The following is a 26,725-nucleotide window of genomic DNA, read 5'->3' as shown; positions in this document are numbered from 1 at the left end:
TCTGAGTGACACTTGCTGGCAATTGGACTGTTTCCCTGTGACACTTGCTGACAATAGGACAGTTACAGAGTGACACTTACTGACAATTGGACTGTTACCCAGTGTCACTTAATAAGACTGTTTCCCAGTGTCACTTACTGACAATAGGACTGTTTCCCAGTGACACTTACTGACAATAGGACTGTTTCCCAGTGACACTTACTGACAATAGGACTGTTTCCCAGTGACACTTACTGACAATAGGACTGTTACACAGTGACACTTACTGAGAATAAGACTGTTTCCCAGTGTCACATACTGACAATTGGACTGTTATCCAGTGTCACTTACTGAGAATAAAACTGTTTCCCAGTGTCACTTACTGACAATAGGACTGTTTCCCAGTGACACTTACTGACAATAGGACTGTTTCCCAGTGACACTTACTGACAATAGGACTGTTACCCAGTGACACTTTCTGACAATAGGACTGTTTCCCAGTGACACTTGCTGACAATAGGACTGTTTCTCTGTGACACTTGCTGACAATAGGACAGTTACACAGTGACACTTACTGACAATTGGACTGTTACCCAGTGTCACTTACTGACAATAAGACTGTTAACCAGTGACACTTACTGACAATTGGACTGTTACCCAGTGACACTTACTGACAATAGGACTGTTACCCAGTGACACTTACTGACAATAGGAATGTTTCACAGTGACACTTGCTTACAGTAGGACTGTTTCGCAGTGAGACTTACTGACAATAGGACTGTTTCCCAGTGAGAGTTACTGACAATAGGACTGTTACCCAGTGACACTTGCTGACAATTCGACTGTTACCCAGTGACACTTACTGACAATTGGACAGTTTCAGAGTGACACTTACTGACAACAGGACTGTTAACCAGTGACACTTACTGACAATTGGACTGTTACCCAGTGACACTTACTGACAATAGGACTGTTACCCAGTGACACTTGCTGACAATAGGACTGTTTCCCAGTGACACTTACTGACAATAGGACTGTTTCCCTGTGATACTTGCTGACAATAGGACTGTTTCCCAGTGTCACTTACTGACAATAGGACTGTTTCCCTGTGACACTTGCTGACAATTGGACTGTTTCCCAGTGTCACTTACTGACAATAGGACTGTTTCCCTGTGACACTTGCTGACAATAGGACTGTTTCCCAGTGTCACTTATTGACAATTGGGCTGTTACCCAGTGTCACTTACTGACAATAAGACTGTTTCATAGTGTCACCTGCTGACAATAGGACTGTTACCCAGTGTCACCTACTGACAATAAGACTGTTTCCCAGTGCCACTTACTGACAATAGGACTGTTACCCCGTGACACTTACTGACAATAAGACTGTTTCCCAGTGTCACTTACTGAGAATTGGACTGTTTCACAGTGATTCTTGCTGACTATAGGACTGTTACCCAGTGTCACCTACTGACAATAGGACTGTTTCCCAGTGACACTTACTGACAATAGGACTATTTCCCAGTGACACTGACAATAGGACTGTTACCCAGTGACACTTTCTGACAATAGGACTGTTTCTGAGTGACACTTGCTGACAATTGGACTGTTCCCAGTGTCACTTACTGACAATAAGACTGTTTCACAGTGCCACTTACTGACAATAGGACTGTTTCCCAGTGATACTTACTTACAATAGGACTGTTTCCCTGTGACACTTGCTGACAATAGGACTGTTTCCCAGTGACACTTACTGACAATAGGACTGTTTCCCAGTGACACTTGCTGACAATAGGACTGTTTCCCTGTGACACTTGCTGACAATAGGACAGTTACACAGTGACACTTACTGACAATTGGACTGTTACCCAGTGTCACTTACTGACAATAAGACTGTTAACCAGTGACACTTACTGACAATTGGACTGTTACCCAGTGACACTTACTGACAATAGGACTGTTACCCAGTGAGACTTACTGACAATAGGAATGTTTCACAGTGACACTTGCTTACAGTAGGACTGTTTCCCAGTGAGACTTACTGACAATAGGACTGTTTCCCAGTGAGACTTACTGACAATAGGACTGTTACCCAGTGACACTTGCTGACAATTCGACTGTTACCCAGTGACACTTACTGACAATTGGACAGTTTCAGAGTGACACTTACTGACAATAGGACTGTTAACCAGTGACACTTACTGACAATTGGACTGTTTCACAGTGACACTTGTTGACAATAGGATTGCTTCACAGTGATACTTGCTGACTATTGGACTGTTACCCAGTGTCACCTACTGACAATAGGACTGTTTCCCAGTGACACTTACTGACAATAGGACTGTTTCCCTGTGACACTTGCTGACAATAGGACTGTTTCCCAGTGTCACTTACTGACAATAGGACTGTTTCCCAGTGATACTTGCTGACTAAGGGACTGTTTCCCAGTGACACTTGCTGACAATAGGACTGTTTCCCTGTGACACTTGCTGACAATAGGACAGTTACACAGTGACACTTACTGACAATTGGACTGTTACCCAGTGTCACTTACTGACAATAAGACTGTTAACCAGTGACACTTACTGACAATTGGACTGTTACCCAGTGACATTTACTGACAATAGGACTGTTACCCAGTGATACTTACTGACAATAGGAATGTTTCACAGTGACACTTGCTTACAGTAGGACTGTTTCCCAGTGAGACTTACTGACAATAGGACTGTTTCCCAGTGAGACTTACTGACAATAGGACTGTTACCCAGTGACACTTGCTGACAATTCGACTGTTACCCAGTGACACTTACTGACAATTGGACAGTTTCAGAGTGACACTTACTGACAATAGGACTGTTAACCAGTGACACTTACTGACAATTGGACTGTTTCACAGTGACACTTGTTGACAATAGGATTGTTTCACAGTGATACTTGCTGACTATTGGACTGTTACCCAGTGTCACCTACTGACAATAGGACTGTTTCCCAGTGATACTTGCTGACTAAGGGACTGTTTCCCAGTGACACTTGCTGACAATAGGACTGTTTCCCTGTGACACTTGCTGACAATAGGACAGTTACACAGTGACACTTACTGACAATTGGACTGTTACCCAGTGTCACTTACTGACAATAAGACTGTTAACCAGTGACACTTACTGACAATTGGACTGTTACCCAGTGACACTTACTGACAATAGGACTGTTACCCAGTGATACTTACTGACAATAGGAATGTTTCACAGTGACACTTGCTTACAGTAGGACTGTTTCCCAGTGAGACTTACTGACAATAGGACTGTTTCCCAGTGAGACTTACTGACAATAGGACTGTTACCCAGTGACACTTGCTGACAATTCGACTGTTACCCAGTGACACTTACTGACAATTGGACAGTTTCAGAGTGACACTTACTGACAATAGGACTGTTAACCAGTGACACTTACTGACAATTGGACTGTTTCACAGTGACACTTGTTGACAATAGGATTGTTTCACAGTGATACTTGCTGACTATTGGACTGTTACCCAGTGTCACCTACTGACAATAGGACTGTTTCCCAGTGACACTTACTGACAATAGGACTGTTTCCCTGTGACACTTGCTGACAATAGGACTGTTTCCCAGTGTCACTTACTGACAATAGGACTGTTTCCCAGTGATACTTGCTGACTAAGGGACTGTTTCCCATTGACACTTGCTGACTATGGGGCTGTTTCCCAGTGACACTTGCTGAATATGGGGCTGTTTCCCATTGACACTTGCTGACTATGGGGCTGTTTCCAAGTGACACTTGCTGACTAAGGGATTGTCCACTAAGTGGAGGAGATGCGGGTGATGACAGAAGGGAGACCAAGATTCTTAAAAAAAGAGTACTTTTGAGATGTCCGGAGAGCAGATGTAGCAGGGATTGACTAGGACTAGGTATTAGCATTTTTACATTTGCCAGGGTGGAAATAGGGACGATCGATGTAGTTATGAGAGTCAGTGCGTTTGTAGAAGATGTCAGTGGACAGTCTGTCTCCAGAGATGGAGACCGAGAGATCGTGAAAGGGGAGAGATGTGTCCGAGATGGACTAAGTGAATTTGAGGGCTGGGTGGAAGTTAGAGTCAAAGTCGATGAAATTGTTGAGCTCAGCATGGGTATAGGAAGCAGCATCAATGTATCGAAGGAAAAGTTGGGTAGTGGTACCAGTATAGATTTGAAGCATAGACTGTTCCACATAACCCACAAAGAGGCAGGCATAGCTGGGGCCCATGCGAGTGCCCATAGCTTCTCCCTTGATCTGGAGAAAGTGGAAAGAGCCAAAAGAGAAGTTATTAAGTGTGAGTACCAGTTCCTCCAACCTGAGGAGTGTGGTGGTGTTGGGGAACTGGTGAGGTCTATAGTCCAGAAAGTAGCGGAGGGCTTTGAGTCTTTTGGGGAATTGAAGTGTATAAGGATTGGACATCCATTGTGAAAATGAAGCGGTCAGGACTGGGGAACTGGAAGTTATTAACGAGGTGGAGGTAATCAGAAATGCAATGCAGTTAAAAATGAGACAACGTTCCTCCAGAATGATATCAACAAAGCACGTGACAAAATAGACTACACTAAAAAATCCACATAACGTTTGGCAATCCCCAATTCAGAGTCCGGATAGGCTGCTGCGTATTAAAATTGTGCTACCATCTTTACATGTTCCCTGGAAAGGAGCTCCAATCCCACCAGACAAAACAAGACCAAAAACTAAAGCTACAAAACCTGCACAAAACCACATAATTACAACATATATTTGCAACAGTGCAAACAATAGCATAATTGATTAAAAAAAAACAGACCATGGGCACAGTAAAAATAGTCCAAAGATGTTAAAAGACTATAAGTTCTTTATACACTAAAGGCCTACCAGGAACCTTCAGACTGTGCTCCAGTGACTAATGCTGTCCGTGGGACTGTGTCCCAGTGTCTGGTGCTGAATGTGAGATTTTAGCTCAGTTCCTGCCCTTGAAAATTTTAAGAGTCTGAGCCTATGGGATTGCTATCTTTGGTGTGTTACTTTCACAAACTGTTCCTAGTAAATCTGTTGGTCATGTTTCTGTAGTATCTCTCTTTAAATAGTGCACCTAGATCGGTCAGGATGCAGCATTACTGAGATGTGTTTTGTCTGCTCATTACACCAAACAGGTCCTATTGTATCCACCTCTCATTGCAGTCCTGCCCTTGGTTTGCCTTACAACTCACACAATTCAACAGCTTCCCAGAACCCTCTGTCACTCATGGTGTCACAGATATCTAAGTACACCATGCCAAGCTCCACCCCACTTTATGATGATACTATTAAGACCATTGCCACCTCTGAAGATGAACTGGCCCCAGAGCAGTCAATGTCAATGATGCAGCCCACAAGTATCTCTGGTAAGTGACAGAGAAAGAACATGAGAAGTCCATTTGAAATATGTTTTTTCCAGTAAAATAAGAGTATGCCTTAAATGAAATTGTTGTAAATGAATGTCTCAGATTTGGATGTTTTGAGATTTTGTAATATATAATGAGATAGCCATCATTCCTGAGTCTGAATTTATGTGATACTGGGAAGCAGTCTTTGTCTTACACTTGCAAACATCAGTGAATTTTTCTGTGATCAGCAGATGCTTTATCTTTAAATGTTTATACCTTTAGAAAAGCAATGCTGTGCCCTTGAGCCAGCCTGCTGAATATTCACAATTACCTTCAATTTTAAGTTGTTGCGTTAGACCTTTGCTTGTTGATGATCAGTATACCATTAAGTATTATATGTTCAATCTAACACAAATGAATCCATTCTTTCATTACACAATTGAGATCTTCAATTTCTTCTTTATGCAGTGTTTTATCATTTTTAAAGTAATTTCTGTTCATTGCACATGTGAGGTCACTTCTCAGAACTGTCTGTGGAGCACAGAGATCTGTGCATCATCTGGGAACCTACCCAGCACCTTATGGAATTTTTCATTTGTGATTCCTGTCAGCATTCAAAAAAATTTGGATTTCAGACGTTTTTGTATTATTGAGTTTTGGATAAGGGATTTCAACCTGCACTTCCCAGTGTTAATAGAAGAAATATCCAAGCCCAAATGGGGCAAAACAGGGATATGATAAACAACTAAATATCTTTTCCCAGTTTGTCCAGGTTTAAACAATACCCCCAAAATCAAAACAATATTTCTTACACTACTTTTTTGGCTTTTCTGTTTATTCTTCTCTATCTGTCAGAGGTCACAGCAACAGTATCCCCCCCCCCCACCCCCCTTACTCTAGCTGCCTTTTTACTGTCCTTCTCCTTTGACGCTGCTTTAGAAAGTCAAATTCAGTTAAGGATCCTATCACTTTATCTAATATATTCAAATTTGTCTGGGACAAGTTAGATGGAAGCATATGGCTGGGGTTGCTGCCATGTGGAATGAGATTTTATTAATGCCTTGTTCATTTACTTTGAAGGAATGACTGAAAGCCAAAATCTGCAGCTACGTATGGCACCACAGAGTGCTAACAGTCCCCTGGCAATGAACATGGTGGGGCAGCCCTTGTCCGATGAATCATCAGCTCCCAAGATGACATCTCCTAATAAGATGAGACCCAACATCCCCATACAAGAGACACATGACCCTGGAATGAATGAACAAAGCCCCACAATGATGCACTCTGCCCAGGATTTGCTGGGGCAAACTTGTGGCTCAATAATCGGCAGTGGTTCCCAGATGCTACCTCAGAAATCCATGGTCCTCCAGCAAATGCAGCACCAACCCCACAACACTCTGCAATCTCCAGGTTCCAGGATGCATCAGGGTTACACCCCAGGGATGGCCATGCCCCACGAGGAAGGTGTCCCACCCCATGGAGTCCCCACTGGACCATCCCCTGCCCATCCACAGCAGCTCCAGCCTCCTCACCCTCCACCTCTATATTTGTTGAGTCAAGGTGGAGGTGAAGGCTACCAGCTATCGGGAGTGGCTTCAGTCCTCAATGACCCTGAGCTCCAGGATGTTATCCGCCCCTCAGCAAGTGGGATTCCAGAGTTCAACTTGTCACGCATCATTCCTTCCGATAGACCCAGCAGCACACTACAGTATTTCCCCAAAGAAGAATCCCAGGCGTCAAAGGCCTCATCTTTCAACCCTCACCTTGTAAACCTTCAGAATATGACCTTGTCCCACGAGCAGGGTCCCACAAACAGATCTAATCTTCCAGGACAGCGGCAGCTGCAAACACCACCGCAGCAGCAACAGCAACGGCAGGTGGTGCAGAAGAGTCTGGGCAAGCATATTTTCCACTCAAGGCAAGTGCCAGGTACAATTATGGCAAAGACAGGGATGCCAGGCCAGCATGGTGTAATATGCAACAGTCTACACCAGGTAGTCATGTCACCACAGCAGAGCCCGATGGCCCAACAGAACATGATACTACAAACCAAACAAAGGAGCCTCTCACTGTCAGGGGAGATGTACAGACAGGGTGGTCACATGCTTCCTTCACAGGTGGGCATGCTAGGAACATCACCCCACCAAAGCATGATGTTCCCTCAGCTGTTGAGACAGAGGAGCGCATCCTTAGATGTACCCATCACCTTTGTACCAGGACCAGGGAACACTGCCAACGTTCCCTTTTAGCTCCTTACCAATTTTTCGGAGAAAATACAATTTACACAAGTCATAAAGTGACAGCTGTTGAAAACTAAAAATAATTTTCTTATGAAAAATAAGATCCAGAACTGAGGAGGTACAGAGTTTATACCAAGGCAGGCTGGAAAGTGGGGTGGTTGGGAAATGTGGGGGTAAAAGATTATATTTTAATTGAGTGAGCTTATTCTAAAGACATACAGACATTTTTGGTTTTATTTTTCTCTCTGTCTCTTTTTGTCTGCTGCCTCTCACAATCTCTCCCCCTCTCTCACTCTCACCCTCTCATTCACTTTTGTCACTCTCTCTCCCTCTTTCTGTCTTCATCTCTCACTCTCTTATTCTCTCACTTCCTCCTCTCTAAATCTCTCTCTTTCGCTCTCTCTGTCTCTCACTCATTCTCTCTCTCTTACACACATCTGGTTTCCACACCATTTGGGCAAATAGATTTTATTATTGCTGTAAATATTCTCCCTAGAATTGTAAGTTGTTTTATGATACGTAACTCTTGTCTTTTCCTGAGAACCATCTGGAATTGTGAGCAAAGATCAAGGATAGATTTGGAGGAGACCTTGTGAAACAAGCCCAGCACTCCCTAACAACAAATCTATCTGTCTGAAAATGTGTCCTTCAATTCAACACAACTCAGTTTGCATTTCAGTAGGGGGGAAAATGATGGGGGCGCTTTGGAGAGGGAAATGTGTATGAGGGGAGGGTGAAGAAATAAGAATAGCCCCAAGGATTAAGAGCTAAATAGTGTCTCAATAGGTCTTATTCAGTCAAGGTTCTTTTATTCTCATCAGATGATTGTTCAAGAGCACTATGTGTGTGTGTGTGTGTGTTTGTGTGTGTGTGTGTGTGTGTGTGTGCGTGCGTGCGTGTGTGTGTTGTGTGTGTGCGTGTGTGTTGTATGTGTGTGTCTGTGTGTGTGTGCGTGCGTGTGTGGGTTGTGTGTGTGTGTGTGTGTGTGTGTGTGTGACTGTGAGTGGGTGATTGTGCATGCATGGGACAGTGCTGTAATTATATGGTTATGTAAGAGATTTAACTTGGGGGAGTAATGAGTTGGGGGAGAGGATCCAAGAACTGATGAAACAGTATTGATTTGTAGACCTATATGGATGGAAAACCAGCTGAGTAAAAGATGAGTTCAGTTGTGGAAGTTCTTGAAGGGAATGGGTAAGATAAATTCCTCTCCCTCTCCCAAACAAAACACAACATGTGTAAAAATTTAATGGCAAATGATCAAAACAGTCTAGATTTGGGAAAATTCTGTTGATTTTTGAAGTGATGGACAGACTCTGAGGGTTATTAAGTAAGCAAGGGTTGCTGGACTAACAATTTCTTCCGTGACAGATCAGGAGGTTCCTAACATGTATATGACTGGATGAAAAGGAGATCAAGTGGATGAAGGGGTTTACAAGAGAGGCAAATGTATGCTAACCCAAAGCATTACACAAATTCTGAATATATCCTGAAATAAAGCAAGACATAGTTATCACTATCAGGTAGTAGTCCAGAATTCCTTATCAATTGATTGTTCTAATTGTATTGGTGTTTATAACTGTATCTCATACTGAATACACTCTGGCTCTCAAATGTAACCAAATCCAATTATGTAACTCAGACTATGAAAGCTTCCCACTGGAGCTAGTGTTTTAGGTGGTCTAGCAAGGATCTAAGAAAATTCTGTCTCAAACAGTCACTCACAATCTGACATGTGGTGGGAAAAAGGAGGGTTTACTCAAACAGACTTAACTGCCACAGACCTTTGATATTTTTTTGCACTTTTTGGTCCCGAGGCTTGTTTTGCTTGCATAATAATCTGGATGATGGGCTGGTAAATTGGATTAGTAAGTATGCCGATGATACTAAGGTAGGAGGTGTTGTGGATAATGAGGTGGATTTTCAAAGCTTGCAGGGAGATTTATGCCGGTTAGAAGAATGGGCTGAACGTTGGCAGATGGAGTTTAATGCTGAGAAGTGTGAGGTTCTACATTTTGGCAGGAATAATCCAAATAGAACATACAGGGTAAATGGTAGGGCATTGAGGAATGCAGAGGAACAGAGAGATCTAGGAATAACTGTGCATAGTTCCCTGAAAGTGGAGTCTCATGTAGATAGGGTGGTGAAGAGGGCTTTTGGAACACTGGCCTTTATAAATCAAAGCATTGAGTACAGAACTTAAGATGTAATGCTAAAGTTGTACAAGGCATTGGTAAGGCCAAATTTGGAATATTGTGTGCAGTTCTGGTCACTGAATTATAGGAAAGATATCAATAAATTAGAGAGAGTGCAGAGACGATTTATTAGGATGTTACCTGGGTTTCAGCAATTAAGTTACAGAGAAAGGTTGAACAAGTTAGGTCTCTATTCATTGGAGCGTAGAAGGTTGAGGGGGGATTTGATCGAGGTATTTAAAATTTTGGGAGGGATAGATAGAGTTGACGTGAACAGGCTGTTTCCATTGAGAGTAGGGGAGATTCAAACTAGAGGACATGATTTGAGAGTTGGGGCAGAAGTTTAAGGGAAACACGAGGGGGTATTTCTTTACTCAAAGAGTGATAGCTGTGTGGAATGAGCTTCCTGTAGAAGTAGTAGAGGTCAGTTCAGTTGTGTCATTTAAGGTAAAATTGGATAGGTATATGGACAGGAAAGGAGTGGAGGGTTATGGGCTGAGTGCAGGTAGGTGGGACTAAGTGAGATTAAGGGTTCGGCACGGACTAGGAGGGCCAAGATGGCCTGTTTCCGTGCTGTGATTGTTATATGGTTATATGGTTAATACAGACATCCATAAAATAAATGAAATCATTTTAAAAATGGATTTGCAAAGAGAAGAATACTTAATCAGCATTGAAAGACTATTTCTGAATGCTTTTGAAATCCCTGAAACCAGATATTCAATGAATGCAGGGAAACTTGGGCTGTAGAGGAAGCTCCCAAAGATGATGAGGAAATCTCTGAAAAATGGTGTGGAAAAAAAGAAAACGTTAGATGTTGGTGGACTGTGATCTTCCCAGGTTCGATGAAGGAAACTCAAGGGAGAATGTATCAGTTAGAAAGATCATTGCAAGGGCAAGTGAGTTATGAGGAAATAAATCAAGTATAGGAAACAGGAAGGATGCATTTTATCTTAACATGTTCCTTTCCAGAATCAACAACTTCTGCCTTTCTAAACTTTAGAAGCTTAAGTGGTCATCTAATCATGTTTACAGAGTAATCCCATCTTCTCTCTTAGTTTATTGGTACCCTTGTAAAGTCTCTGCCTTATCATTTGTGGTAGCATCATCCTTGCCTTTCTTGCTTATACAAGGGTGAATTTATTGCTGTCACTTATGTTGCTGACTCTGTCTTAATAAACAACCTGGATGAACTCAGCAGGTCGGGCAGCCCTTCATCAGGACTGACGAAGGGTCTCGGCCTGAAACGTTAACTGCTCATTTCAACGGATGCTGCCCGACCTGCTGAGTTCATCCAGCTTGTTGTACATGTTGCTTTGACCCCAGCCATCTGCAGTGTATTTTATGTTTAAAATACAACCTAATGTTTTGTACTTGGACCCTCCAACGTATGGATCCATCAGTATCCGTAATTGGTTAGCTATATGTCCTAACTAAGTCAATGATAAAATGAATGTGAACAGAAGAGGTGGTTCTATATGTTCATCTAAGCACCACAAGGTTGAGATTTCAAGTGCAGCACCACTTGGTACTTTGTAGGCTAAGCTGTAAGAGCATTCTTCTGTCATGTCATAGGGAGAAGCGATTATTGAAGACTTTTTAGCAGGATACGGTGAAATTGTGATAAAATTAACATGGTTGTGAAAGAACTATACACACTATCCTCATTATATGCAGGGGATACGTTCCTCACAGTTGATGCATAATGCAAAATCGCATAATGTGAATAATTATTTAAATAGAGACGCATTCCAGAGGGCTTCCTAATGTGATTTATCTGCAATTTATTCGCATTTTCATACCAAAAGCAGTACCACAAGGTAATATTTATATTATATTTCATCAAATTAAGGTAATATTCAATGTAATAAATCATGGAAAGTTAACATACTAGGGTGTACAGTACTCACCAACAGTGGCAGGTGTGTTCGCTCCGGGAGATGATTGGATGTTGTGTGGGGCAGCTTTACATGGATAAGGTGGATGGTTGTGGGTTGTCAGGATCATATCAAACACAGCAAGGGGTGAAGGAAGACTCACAGAACTCTTAAAACTCCCGGCAGCAGGAGATGACACCGGTTTGAAGGAAGTGGTGAGGGTTGTTTGGCAGCATTTTGTTTTTCAAATTTGCTTGTAGGGAAGAAGGGTTGACTGTAGGGAACGACTGAAATGCAGACTCAGTTCTAAACTTGGGTCGTTGTCCATTGCCATTTGTGCCAAGTGTTCCAATTTCCACCATTCCCTCACAGTTGGTAAACTCCCAGGATTTCAAAATCATCTGTTGCTTGCAGCATCTGAGAGATAGTTTGCCATAAAAAAAATACTCCTTGAATGTGGATCACACCTTGATCGAGTGGCTGAATCAGCAATGTTGTCTTAAGCGGAAGGAAATGCACAGTTAAGTTAGGATGAATGCTGTCCAAATGTTTAGGATGGGCTGGTGCATTGTCAAGCAACAATAGAACTTTAAAGGCAAGATTCTGTTCCCGGCAGTAGCGTCCCAGAGCTGTGTTACCTTCACCTGATGCCACGCTGTTTATAATTTCCAACTCTTTTTCAAGCATTAAAGCGTTTCTCTGATCACACATCCACACCTTGCCAAAACCATTAGGAGACTGGCAGAAGTGAGGCGTGCACACACGTATTGAGCAGGAAAGAGATGCTTCTCGTCCCAACAGTGACACTGTGACTTATATTGGTAGGAAAGCAGCGCTCTTCACATAACTGTGAGTTTTGGACACATATAAAGAGACGTTGGTAGAAATAAGTTCTTCGCATAACTGTGAATCCGCATTGTCTGAGGACGCATGTAACAAGGATAGGTTGTATTTAATGCATTTATTTAACATTCTTTAAAGAAATACTATGCTCTACATAAAGGGCAAGTGATGTTATAAACTTAGATCTCCAGAAGGCATTTGATAAGGTGGCATAAAATAGGTTATTGGAGGAAAATAAAGACTTATGTGAGGACTTAGCTAGTTAACAAGAAATGAAAATGAGAATTAATGTCTCTTTTTTTGATTAGTATGTGGTGACAAGCATTGTGCTGGAAATTGAACATTGTAGTTTATATCACCAAAGTCATCAAAGGAGTGGATACAATGAGATAAGAAAAAGTGAACGAGATATGACGCGATGAGGGTTTTGGATAGGGTAAGTGAATGGGCAAAAATATGGCAAATTGTCCCTTTTGGTGGGAATCTTTTAAAAGCAAATCAAAGTCCGAAGTAAAATACAACCCTAAGATGCTTATTATCTGTGGGCATACCGAGCAAATCTATGGAATAGTTACTGTAAACAGGATCATTGAACAACAAACTGTGCAAATGCCATAAATAACAAGAGCATGAAATAACAAGATAGTCCTTAAAGTGACACCAATCCTTGTGCGAACACCAGAAATAGAATGTGTGTAGTTATCCCCCATTGTTTAAAAGCCTGATGGTTGAGGGATAGTAACTGATCTTGAATCTGGTGGTATGAGTCCTGAGGCTCCTGTACCTTCTACCTGATGGCAGAAGAAGAGCATGGCCTGATAATAAGCTAATCTCTAAAAAATTTCAGAGCTCTCAGCCACAGGCATACCAAAATCATCCAACTTACATTTGAACTTTACAGTAGTTCATTTGCATTTTGCACACTCATTTTTTAAAACTTTTTTTATTGATTTTTCAAATAATTACAGAAATAAAAGGAAATATATGAAAAGAAAAAAAATATATATATACTCTACCCCCCTCCCCCTTAACCCCTCCCCCTTAACATCCCTATATAAAAAAGAAAGAAAGAGTGCCTGGATATCGGAAGATCCCCACATGCTCCATGGAGTTCGTAATAACTTTAGTATATACATTTATTTCTTTCCCCAAATAACCAATTATTTCATCTTCGGAGCACCTATATATTTAATCCTGTCTTTTGTAAATAAGGGCACCAAATTTTCAAAAATGTTTCATATTTATCTCTTAAATTGTAAGTAATTTTTTCAAGTGGAATACAGCCATAAATTTCCTTCTTCCAACAATCTATACTTAAATATGTATCCATTTTCCAAGTTTTATCCCTTCAATATCGCTTAGTAAAAATAATATTGGATTATGTGGAAGTTGTGTTCCAAAAATTTGTTCCAATAAAACTCTTAAATTTGTCCAAAAAGGTTGAATTTTAGAACAAGACCAAGTAGAATGTAAAAAAGTACCGATGTCTTGTTTACATCGAAAACACTGATCGGATAAATTTGGGTTTAATTTATTTATTTTTTGTGGTGTAATATATAATTGATGTAAAAAATTATATTGCACTAATCTTAACCGGACATTTATTGTATTTGTCATACTCTCAAGACATAGCCTTGATCAATTTTTTTCTTCAACTTTAATATTCAAGTCACTTTCCCATTTTTGTCTTGACTTATGGACTCCTTGTTTAATTGCCTGTTTTTGAATCATGTTATACATACAAGAGATAAATTTTTTAATCTTTCCTTTTTGAATTAAAGTTTCTATTTCATTAGATTTTGGCAATAACATTGTTTGACCCAATTTTTCTCTTAAATAAGCCCTTAATTGGAAGTAACAAAAAAGTGTTGTTTGATATTTTTCTTTAATTGATCAAATGACATTAATATACCTCCTTCAAAACAATCTCCTATATATCTAATCCCTTTTTGAAACCAATTATATAAAAGTTGATTATCCATTGTAAAAGGAATAAGTCTATTTTGAATTAAAGATCTCTTTGCTAATAAAGATTTCTTTGTCTCATCATCAACATTTATCTTATTCCATAAGTCAATCAAGTGTTTTAATATAGAAGATTCTTTCTTTTCCCATATCCATTTAGATTCCCATTTATATATAAAATCTTCTGGTGTATTTTCTCCTATTTTATCTAGTTCTATTCTAATCCATGCCGGTTTATCTTTCTCAAAAAAAGATGCAGTAAATCTAAGTTGGTTTGCTTTATAATAATTCTTAAAATTTGGAAATTGTAACCCTCCTAGATCAAATTTCCATGTCAATTTTTCCAACGATATTCTTGACATCTTACCTTTCCAAAGAAACTTCCTCACATATTTGTTTAACTCTTGAAAAAACTTCTGAGGTAGTTGTATTGGTAATGATTGAAATAGGTATTGTAGTCTAGGGAATATATTCATTTTTATGGTATTTACTCTACCTACTAATGTTATTGGTAATACCATCCATTTATCAAGATCTTCTTGAATTTTTTTCAGTAATGGTAAGTAATTTAATTTATATAAGTTTATATCATTATCAACTCTTATACCTACATATTTTATACCATTTTTCGGCTATCTAAATTGAGATATTAATAGACATTGACTATAATCTCCTTTAGTAAGAGGTAAAATTTCACTTTTATCCCATTTTATTTTATAACCTGATATTTTCCCATATTCTTCTAATCTATAGGATAATTTACGCAATGAGTGCAATGGGTTTGTTAAATAAAGCAGAACATCATGAGCAAATGTTAATCTTATATTCTTCCTGATTAACTCTAAAACCATTAATATCAGGGTCCATTCTAATTAATTCAGCTAATGGTTCTATCGCCAACACGAATAAAGCAGGTGATAATGGACAACCTTGCCTAGTTGACCTTGTTAACTGAAATGATGTTGAAATTTGACCATTTGTCACTACTTTAGCTTTGGGATTAATATTTAAGGTTTTAATCCATTTTATAAAAGATACTCCTAATCCATATTTTTCCAATACTTTAAACAAAAAATCACATTCCAATCTATCAAATGCTTTTTCTGCATCCAAAGCAACTGCCACACTCATTTCCTCCCTCTTTTGTGCCAAATGAATTATACTAAATAACCGAGTTACATTATCTGCCGATTGTCTATTTTCAATAAATCCTGTTTGATCCAAATGTACTAATTTTGATAAGTATTTAGATAATCTGTTAGATAAGATTTTTGCTATTATTTTATAATCAATGTTTAATAAAGAAATAGGTCTATATGATGCTGGCTTTAAAAGATCTCTATCTTTTTTTGGCAATTCTATTAAAATAGCTGTCGAAAAAGATTCTGGAAATTTATGCGTTCTTTCCGCTTGATGTATTAACTCCATAAAAGGAGGAATTGATAAATCTTTAAACTTTTTATAAAATTCAGGAGGAAAACCATCTTCTCCTGGAGATTTATTACTTTGAAATGATCCCAGAGCTTCTTCGACCTCTTTCAATGTAAAAGGCATATCTAATCCCTTCTGTTCTTCCGTATTTAATTTTGGAATATTTGTGATAAAAATCTTTCTATCTTGACATTATAATTTTGTGATTCTGATTTATACAACTCAGAATAAAAATTCTTAAAAGTTTCATTAATTTCTAAAGGTTTATAAGTAATTTTATTTACTACTGTTCGAATTGTATTTATCGTTTTAGAAGGCTGGTCTGTTTTTAACTGCCATGCAAGGACCTTATGTGATCTTTCACCTAGTTCATAATATCTCTGTTTAGTTCTCATAATTGCTTTTTCTGTTCGATATGTCTGGAGTGTATTATATTGTAACTTCTTATTAATAAGTTGTCTTCATTTTTCTTGTCATATTCCTTTGAGATTCTTTTTCTAATTTTGTAATCTCTTTTTCCAATTGATCTATTTCTATCATATATTCCTTCTTAATTTTAGAAGTATAACTTACTATCTGACCTCTCAAGTATGCCTTCACTGCTTCCCACAATATGAATTTATCATTAACTGAATGTGAATTTGTATCTAAAAAGAACTGAATCTGCTTTTTCATAAAATCACAAAAATCTTGACATTTTAGTAACATTGAATTAAATCTCCATCTATAAATCGATTCCTCTTTATCTGTCATTATCAAAGGAGAATGATCTGACAATATTCTTGCTTTATATTCCACATTTTTCACTCTATCTTGAATATTCGTTGATAATAGGAAAAAATCTATCCTTGAATATGTTTTATGTCTATTTAAATAAAATGAATAATCTCTTTCTTTTGGATTAATTCTTCTCCATATATCAATCAATTTTAAATCTTTCATCAATGATAGATTTAATTTTACTACTTTTGATTTCGTGACCACCTTTGTTGATCTATCTAAAACTGGATCTAGACAAAAGTTAAAATCGCCACCTATTAATATTTTGTCATGTGCGTTAGCCAAATTCAAAAAGACCTCTCGTATAAATTTTACATCATTTTCATTTGGTGCATAAATATTCATAAGAGTCCATAGTTCCGAAAAAATTTGACAATGTATAATTACATATCTCCCCACCGAATCAATTGGTAATTTAATTGGTAAATTTTTATTAACCAAAATTGCAACTCCTCTCACCTTTGAATTAAATGAAGCTGCAATAACATTTCCAACCCAATCTCTTTTTAATTTCTGATGTTCTATCTCTGTTAAATGTGTTTCTTGTAAAAAAGCTATATCTGTTTTCATTTTTTTAATGTATGTTAGAATTCTTTTACTTTTCACTGGACCATTAAGCCCATTAACATTAAAACTTTAAAAATTCAGTAAATTAGTCATTATTTTTAATTGTGCTACTCAAATCTATAATAATATTTAATCTTTCAACTTCCGTGGTATCATGTTGCTATGTGTGTCCCCACCGATCATCCAGGCAAAAAGATAGAAGAAAAATAGAAAATAAAGAAAAAAACAAAATACCCCCCCTACTAATGTTGTGGATAAAAAAGAACACAACATTACCCCCTACTATTGTACGGGTCATGGCAATCGCCTTGATTACACACGTGAATCCCGTAGCAATCGATCCAAAGTTCCCCAGCTCCTCGCAACATAAAAAAAGTATATATATAAGAAGAAAAAATACTATTCTCAAATAGTATTTCTGAAATTTTGCTTTTCTCCCCTGTATCATCCTTAAATGTCCATCACTTCCATTCACTGTCTCTGTCTTCATCTTTAATCCTTTACGCTTGGAAATCTCTATGTGTAGTTAGCGAATAATTGGGAGTTTTTGTGCGAACTCCTCCGCTTCTCGATAATCAGTAAAAAAATTCATCCTCCAAAATAATTATCAGTGTTGCTGGGTGACACATTATAAATTTTTAACCCTTTTCCCATAAAGCTTTTTTTGCTGGATTAAATTCCTTCTTTCTCTTCAGAAAGTTATAACTTGTATCAGGATAAAAAAGAACTTCTTTCCCTGCTATCATCAATGGCCCATTTCTCTTTTTGGCACGCTGGGCAGCCGCCTTCAGGATCTTTTCTTTATCTTGGTATCTTAAGCATTTTATCAAAATTGATCGTGGATTTTGATCAGCTTGAGGTCTTGACCTTAAGGCTCTATGAGCCCTTTCAATCTCAATTAGAGTTTCTCTTTCCATTTCCAATTTTTCAGGGATCCATTTTTGAAAAAAAATTATTAGATCTCTTTCCTTTAAGTCCAACAATTTTAGTATTGTTTCATCTACTAAAATTTTCAAGCTTATCAATTTTTTCCATAAATTGTTTTCTTTCTGATGTCCAGGCAGTAGTATCATCTTCCATTTTATTCATTCTTTCAACTATATCTTCCATTGTAGTTTCCAAATCTATAATTCTCTTTTCCATTTTTTCCTGTCTTTTTGTCAGTTTATCAAACATCATCTCCATATTTGTCATTTTACTTTTGATTACTTTTAATGCGCCTAGTTTACGCATTATTTGCATCAAAGTCTTTTCTATATTTCCAGAAAGACTTTTCTCTATCTTCATCTGATTTTTCTAGAGAATCTGACTCTCTCTCAGATTCACTTTCACTTTCGGTTTCAGTTGTAACTGGGATTTGTAGTTCTGGTTGCTCCCATTTGCGCATGCTCCTTCCTTCACGTTTGCGCAGTTCTCATTGATCATTTTCTTTAGAAATGGTCGATGTTGCCGCAGTTTCCTGTTCTGTATCGCTGGTGGTATCATGTACCTGACCCCGCGGTTCTTTGGCAGAAGTGGGCCTTGATTCTGTTCCAACTTGCGTTGCCTTCACGGTAGTAGTTTTCTTCATCTTCTGTTTGTGAGGCATAACTTGAAACAATCAAGAGTAGTTTATAAGTAACTTTTAGAAAGTATTGACTAACTTTTCTTCACTTAGACATTAATTTATTGATTTTTTTATGGGAGAGCTGGGTTCCAGTGTCTCAATCCTATGTCATCATGTGATGTCCCCCCCCCCCCCCGCACACTCATTATTAATAGAATCTTGAGTTCTTATAGTTCTCTAGTGTATTAAACATACCTCCCCCCCCTCCCCATAGGTCCTTCAGCCTAATCCATCCTTTCTAACCATTATGCCCATTTAAGCCAGTCAAATTTACCCATATTTGTTGCATGGTCTTCTAAACTTTTCCAATCCATGTATCAGCCTAAATGTTGTTATAGCACTTGCCTCAAGCACTTCCTTTGACAACTTATTCTGCACATGAACCACTCTATGCATGAAGTACTTGCGCCATAGGTTCTTATCCCCCCTCTCTTAAATCTATGCCCTCTAGTTTTTGATTCCCTTTCTCTTGGAAAAAGATCATAAATATTTAGATTAATTAAACATTTCTAATGACATTTACCAGACAAAGTAATTGTAATTAACTCCTAAACGAGAAAATCTTCAGATGTTAGAAATACACACAACGTACACAAAATGCTGGAGGAAAAGAGTAAACAGTCGATGTTTTAGGCCAATACACTTCAGCAGGTTTACTTCATTTTTTTCCATAGATGCTGCCTGGACTGTAGAGTACTTCCACCATTAACTCCTGCTCTTGTTTTCTGTATTGTACTTATTTGGCATTGAATGTTGTCCCCTTGTTCAAAAAAGGTAGTAGGATAGTCCGGGTAATTATAGACCAGTGAGCCTTACGTCTGTGGTGGGAAAGCTGTTGGAAAAGATTCTTAGAGATAGGATCTGTGGGCATTTAGAGAATCATGGTCTGATCAGGGACAGTCAGCATGGCTTTGTGAAGGGCAGATCATGCCTAACAAGCCTGATAGAGTTCTTTGAGGAGGTGACCAGGCGTATAGATGAGGGTAGTCCAGTGGATGTGATCTACATGGATTTTAGTAAGGCATTTGACAAGGTTCCACACGGTAGGCTTATTCAGAAAGTCAGAAGACATGGGATCCAGGGAGGTTTGGCCAGGTGGATTCAGAATTGGCTTGCCTGCAGAAGGCAGAGGGTCGTGGTGGAGGGAGTACATTCAGATTGGAGGGTTGTGACTAGTGGTGTCCCACAAGGATCTGTTCTGGGACCTCTACTTTTTGTGATTTTTATTAACAACCTGGATGTGGGGGTAGAAGAGTGGGTTGGCAAGTTTGCAGATGACACAAAGGTTGGTGGTGTTGTAGATAGTGTAGAGGATTGTCAAAGTTTGCAGAGTGGGCTGAGAAGTGGCAGATGGAGTTCAACCTGGAGAAGTGTGAGGTGGTACACTTCAGAAGGACAAACTCCAAGGCAGAGTACAAAGTAAATGGCAACATAATTCGTAGTGTGGAGGAGCAGAGGGATCTGGGGGTACATGTCCACAGATCCCTGAAAGTTGCCTATCAGATAGATAGGATAGTTTAAGAAAGCTTATGGGGTGTTAGCTTTCATAAGTCAAGGGATAGAGTTTAAGACTCAACAATGTAATGATGCAGCTCTATAAAACTCTGGTTAGGCCACACTTGGAGTACTGTGTCCAGTTCTGGTCACCTCACTATAGGAAAGATGTGGAAGCATTGGGAAGGGTACAGAGCAGATTTACCAGGTTTAGAGAGTATAGATTATGATCAGAGATTAAGGGAACTAGGGTTTTACTCTTTGGAGAGAAGGAGGATGCGAGGAGACATGATAGAGGTATACAAGATATTAAGAGGAATAGACAGCCAGTGCCTCTTCCCCAGGGCACCACTGCTCAGTACAAGAAGACATGGTTTTAAAGTAAGGGGTGGGAAGTTCAAGGGGGATATTAGAGGAAGGTTTTTTGCTCAGAGAGTGGTTGGTGTGTGGAATGCACTGCCTGGGTCAGTGGTGGAGGCAGATACACTAGTGAAGTTTAAGAGACTACTAGACAGGTATATGGAGGAATTTAAGATGGGGGGGTTATATGGGAGGCAGGGTTTGAAGGTTGGCATAACATTGTGGGCCAAAGGGCCTGTAACGTGCTGTATTGTTCTATGTTCTATCTTATTCCTTGGACTATTTTGTAGTAAAAAAGTTGGCCCTTGTAGGTCTCACCAATGATTTAAAAAACCTGATTTTCGTAGCCTACATAGTCTTATAGGGTTAAGGTAACAGTTTGATAAGGTATGGCCTTATCTTTGAAGTATTAGTTGCGCAATCGTTTACTGATTCTGTTTTTCTATTATATTTGAGTATGCATTTCATTATTCTTTCTACCAGTGATATTAGCCATATTTTTGTGCTGGGTAATGAGTAATTGCTGTCATTTTAAACCCACAGAATACAGTATGTGTCATTATCAAGAATTATATACAGAATTAAAAGGGCTAAAAATTTACTTGTTTCACAGCTTGACTAGTTGCACTGTGAGAATAATGTGGAAGATAACTAAGGAACAAAGGTGTGCTTATTGCATGAGAAAGCTGCTATGTGCTGCCACTTATCAAGGATGCCTGGCAACAATCAGAGTACGTATGTGATAACAAATATTTAACAAGTGGGCCCAGACAGTGCTTGGGGCTCAGTTGATTACAGATTTTCCAAGCTCTTTGAGCAGAGCTCTGTTGTGTCAACTGAGGTGCAAGCTTGCTAGTAAACAGTATGTAATTTTAAGTAAATAGTGTTTGGCAATTATTCCCCGGGTCTGATCCTAAAGTTCTGATAGAGAGGCAGATCAACAAATGTGGTCCTCCAAGTTTGGGGAAGGTATCTTCTATTGCACTTATCATCAAGATAATGCATCAATCTAAAGGAAATACTGCTGAACATCTCAAACAATATTTCATCTTTTTTATGCTAAAGCAACTTCATACTTGCCAACACCTCTCTTAAGACAAAATGCTTTCCAGCACCTCCATAGTGTAAAATCATCTCTACCAGGTGCTAACATGAGAAAAATGATACTACTTTACATTTTCATTAATATTTACAGTACCTGTGTGCTGTACAACAGCTTTGATATCAGAAGTTGAAATGTCTGGTTCAAGTTGTGACACCAAAAGCTTCAACTCACCATGCATAACAATGTATAAGCGGTTTCCATGTTTTGCGAGAATGTGGTTCACTGCACTGAAGCCTCTTTCAACAAAGTAGGTGGATGCAAAAGTGATAAAGAGCAATTTGGTTCTTCTCCAAAAACCAGGAAACTTTGTATAACAGTGCAATCACATATCACAAAATCGATATTTTTGAAAAGCATTTCTGTTTCTTCATCATTCTGAATTTCAATCATCTCTTCTTGCAAGCTCTTGATCTGCTCTTCCACCTTTCAAAGAAAGAGGTTAATAATCCAGATAGTTGCATTTTGGAGAGGGATGGTGAGCATCCAATGCCTTTATATATGTATGAATGACTTGGAAGGAGAGCCTGTAAAGAACCCTTATGAGGCAGAGATCACAGTATGATTGAGTTCTACTTGAAATTTGATAGGGAAGACTGACTTAGCAGTATTTCAATGAAGCAAAGAAAACTGCAGTGGAATGAGAGAGGAGCTGGCCGAAGTAAATTGGAAGAAGTTGCTGGCTGGGTTTGAGTTTCTGGGGAAAACGAGGGAGTTGCAGGATAGATGTATTCCAAAAAGAGAAATATTCAAATGGCAAAATAATACAACTGTGACTGACCAGAGAAGTCAAAGCTAATGTATACACAAAGTGAGGGCATACAAGAAAGGAATATTAGTGGGAAGTCAGAGGATCGGGAACTTCTAAAAACCTACAAACAGCAACTAAAATAATAACGGAAAAGATGAAATACAAAAGCAAGCAAATAAACAATATCAAATAGATAGTACAAAGGAAAAGGCTGAAGGGTGAGGCTGAGCAGGGGAAAGGAGGATCAGCCATGATGGAATTGCAGAGCAGACTCAATGGACCAAATGGCCTTATTCTGCTCCTATGTCTTACGGTCTTATGGTCTTTTTCATGAAAGCCACTAAACCAACATGACAACCACTCATATTTGGTGTTACACCTGTTGCACAACAAATCATGTTGCTGGTCATAATACTTTTATCCTGAATACACATTTTGAACTCATCAGATAGATTTTCTCAATATTTATTTTTAAGTATTTACAATAGAGTTTTTCATAAACTTTGCCACTTTAAATGAACTGTTCATATGCCATTAGCAATGCCTTATTGTCTGACAGTTGATTCATCCAGTTGTATCCCAAATTCTGTTTCTTTTAGGTCTGTATAATACCCTGGTTCACATCTTTACTGTTAGGTTGTAGATATTTCATTGTAGCAGCTCTGTTCTGCTTTCAGCCTGTTTGGGGTATTGTTAAAGATATGGGATGATTAGGAGTTTGTGCCATCCAATGAGTATGTCGGAACTGGAGGTAGGTTTCTCTGGTGTTGGCCTTGGGGCTTTTGTTCGAGAGGAAGTGAAGAAAGGAGACACTGTCGTAACATACAATCCAGTGGGAGACCCGTTTGTTCAAGATGGATTTTGAGTGACATTCGGAAGATGGTATGTGTATTCACACTGACTGAGGGCCCAGCTCTTGAATAACAGAGAAGTTCAAGATGAGCTCCAACTTGTGCACATTTGACTGTTTAAGTAGAATGGGCCTTTTTTGTTTTCTTTACCACCCTTTTAGTTAAGACTCATATATATAATTCCTTTAATTGTTTTCAGCATCCACAAACCGGAGTTTGGGGTGGAGAGCCATCTGAATCTAAGAAGAGTGCCTTCCCTGGACTTACACAGTCAAGGAAACCAAGGGGTTTCATTGTGGGAGTATTATTCTGAATAGATTTCTTTGGATGTGGTCCGATTGCCCTGAGCATTGATCCATTGGCTTGTGTGTTTAAGCCTGTGTTAAACTATTGTTCAATGAAGTGATTACTATACGAGATGATGGATGCTGAAGAATTGCTCTGTAGCCTTTTTGAGGAGGGGAGTGTAGGCGAGCATATCAAATTGCAAGCCAAGATTCAAGACTGAGGGTGGAGACAATGTACTGAGATCTTTAAAGACACAGACCCCTTATTTAGTTTGGCAAGATACATGCAAGCACTAGGAAATGTGGCATGATGGGTGAAGCCAAATGGAGCTTATGACAGGGTTTCAGAACATATTTCAGGAGAAGGAGGAGAAACACTGTTTACATTTTTCAGCTAGAGAGGCAACTGAGTTGCTTGTGATGGGGGGGTGGGGGAGATGTCATATGGATCAGATAACAATGGACCAAGTGATGAAAGGTACCCAGTCACAGGACCTGATCGTTTGGAGTCTCCAATTATCTCATTAGACACACACCCTTCTCTAGTTTGTTGAGCTGATCCAAGAGAATGCAATGGAGGCACAGGAGGCCTCTGTCAGAAGGGTACAGCCCTTAGTAGTGGTCACCTTGGCTGAGGTATGTCACTACCATTTACAAATGGATCGGAGGTTCTGACAACATTTAGTTCCTCTTTGAAATAGTGTTATTAATGACAGGATTGTGGCGACCCATTTCCTGGCGTATCCGAACCGGCTCACAATTAGATAGCCTACGGGGGTTTGCGAGCACAGAGCTTTGGAGCCTCTGCGCCATGGGGGGGCGGTTGAGGGAGGCTTAAAAGTGAGGCTGAAGTTTTCGAATAAAGTTTTTTCCTTCGACTGCAGTTACCGACTCCGTGTCGTAATTTTAGCGCTGCGTGTAGCACACCACTACAATTGGTGACCCCGACGGTCCAAACGATTTTTGGACCAGAAATGACCGACGCCGTCTCTGTTCATGCGGTTTCGTTGAAACTGCCGGGTTTCTGGACACAGCGCCCGGACCTTTGGTTCCAGCAAGCCGAAGCCCAATTCCAAGTTCGCCAGATCACCTCAGAAGACACCCGCTATTACTACGTGGTGAGCTCCCTCGACCAGGATACAGCGGCCCAGGTCGCGGAGTTCGTACAGTCGCCCCCGGCAGACGGCAAGTACACGGAATTCAAAGCCCTGCTCCTCAGGACTTTCGGACTCTCACGGTGCGAGCGGGCCCGTTTACTGCACCTGGATGGTTTGGGGGACAGACCTCCATCGGCTTTAATGAATGAGATGTTGTCTCTGGCGGCGGACACAAGCCCTGCCTCATGTTTGAGCAGGCATTCCTGGAGCAGCTGCCCGAGGACATACGCCTGCTGCTGTCCGACGCGGATTTCAGTGACCCCCGGAAGGTGGCAGCCCGGGCGGACTTGCTGTGGAACGCCAAAAAGGTGAGCAGGGCGTCCATCGCACGGATCTCCCAGCCACGCTCCCAGCAGCAAACCCGTCCAGGCCCGGCCACAGAGCCCGCCAACCCCCGGCCCAATGAACACTGGTGCTTCTACCACCAGCGGTGGGGCGCAGAAGCCCGCCGTTGTCGCCCGCCTGCAAGTTCCCGGGAAACTCCAGGGCCAGCCGCCGCTGATGGCTACGGCGGCTGGCCATCGGGATAGCCTCCTGTATGTGTGGGACAGAAGGTCGGGATGCCGGTTTTTGGTCGATACTGGGGCTGAGATCAGTGTTTTACCCCCGACGAGTTACGACACCCGCAGCAGGGCACCGGGTCCCCCCCTGAGGGCCGTGAATGGCAGCACAGTAAGGACCTATGGCACCCGTCAGGTGCAGCTACAGTTCGGCTCCAGCCAGTTCACGTGGGACTTCACACTGGCCGCCGTAGCCCAACTGCTTCTGGGTGCGGATTTTTTGCGGGCTCACAGCCTACTTGTCGACCTGCCCAGGAAGAGACTGGTCCACGCCGAGACCTTTCAGACGTTCTCCCTGGGTGCAGCCCAGTTGCCAGCCCCTCACCTCGGCTCCATCACGCTGTCCGACAACGACTTCACCAGGGTCCTGGCGGAGTTCCCATCGGTTCTGGCACCGCAGTTCACAGCGGTCATGCCCAGGCACGGCGTACAGCACCACATCCCGACCCAGGGACCACCCCTCCATGCCCGTGCTCGGCGGCTTCCCCCGGACAAGCTCCGACTGGCGAAGGAGGAGTTCCAGAGGATGGAGGAATTGGGGATCATCCGGCGGTCCGACAGCCCATGGGCCTCCCCCCTGCACATGGTGCCCAAAGCGACGGGGGGCTGGAGACCGTGCGGCGACTACCGCAGGCTGAACGAGGCTACCACACCGGACCGCTACCCTGTGCCGCACATTCAAGACTTTGCAGCAAACCTGCACGGCGCACGGATCTTCTCCAAGGTAGACCTCGTCCGAGGGTACCATCAAATCCCGATGCATCCTGACGACGTCCCCAAAACGGCTCTCATCACCCCGTTTGGCCTTTTCGAGTTCCTCCTCATGCCGTTCGGCCTGAAGAATGCCGCACAGACGTTCCAGCGGTGGGACGGGACCTGGACTTCGCGTTCATCTATTTGGATGACATCCTCATAGCCAGCAGCAGTCGTCAGGGGCATCTGTCCCACCTCCGTCAACTCTGCGCCCGACTGGGTGAGTACGGTCTTACAATCAACCCCGCCAAATGCCAGTTCGGTCTCGATACCATTGACTTCCTGGGCCACAGGATTACTAAAGACGGGGCAACCCCTCTGCCCGCTAAGGTAGATGCGGTCCGCCTCTTTCCCCGACCCGCCACGATAAAAGGCCTTTAGGAATTCGTATGGTCAATTTCTACCGCCGCTTCCTCCCTTCAGCTGCCCGGATCATGCGCCCCCTGTTCGCCCTGATGTCGGGTCCGAGCAAGGACATTACCTGGGACGAGGAGTCCGCCGCTGCTTTCGTTCAAACGAAGGAAGCTTTGGCGAATGCCGCA

General features: G+C 40.9%; 1 protein-coding gene across 14 annotated transcripts in view; it reads left to right on the top strand.

Annotated features, from left to right (window-relative positions):
• LOC132385333 (B-cell CLL/lymphoma 9-like protein) overlaps nt 1-26,725 on the top strand; it is a 267,028-nt gene that overhangs the window by 112,183 nt on the left and 128,120 nt on the right. For 9 of the 14 annotated variants that reach the window (XM_059957359.1, XM_059957360.1, XM_059957358.1 and 6 more), the window contains 2 exons: nt 5,152-5,382; nt 6,445-16,840. In XM_059957359.1, the coding sequence (XP_059813342.1) occupies nt 5,152-5,382; nt 6,445-7,613 (1,400 nt within the window). In that variant the 3' untranslated portion in view covers nt 7,614-16,840. Of the gene's footprint in view, nt 1-5,151; nt 5,383-6,444; nt 16,841-21,335; nt 22,271-23,625; nt 24,597-26,725 lie in introns of those variants that run through there. The other 5 variants (XR_009509158.1, XM_059957362.1, XM_059957363.1 and 2 more) reach the window with 5 other exon arrangements.

The sequence above is a fragment of the Hypanus sabinus genome, chromosome Y (genome assembly GCF_030144855.1).
Source record: "Hypanus sabinus isolate sHypSab1 chromosome Y, sHypSab1.hap1, whole genome shotgun sequence".
NCBI classification, from domain to species: Eukaryota; Metazoa; Chordata; class Chondrichthyes; order Myliobatiformes; family Dasyatidae; genus Hypanus; species Hypanus sabinus.
Note: the sequence above shows the minus strand (reverse complement) of the source record. Positions and strands in the feature narration are given on the sequence as shown.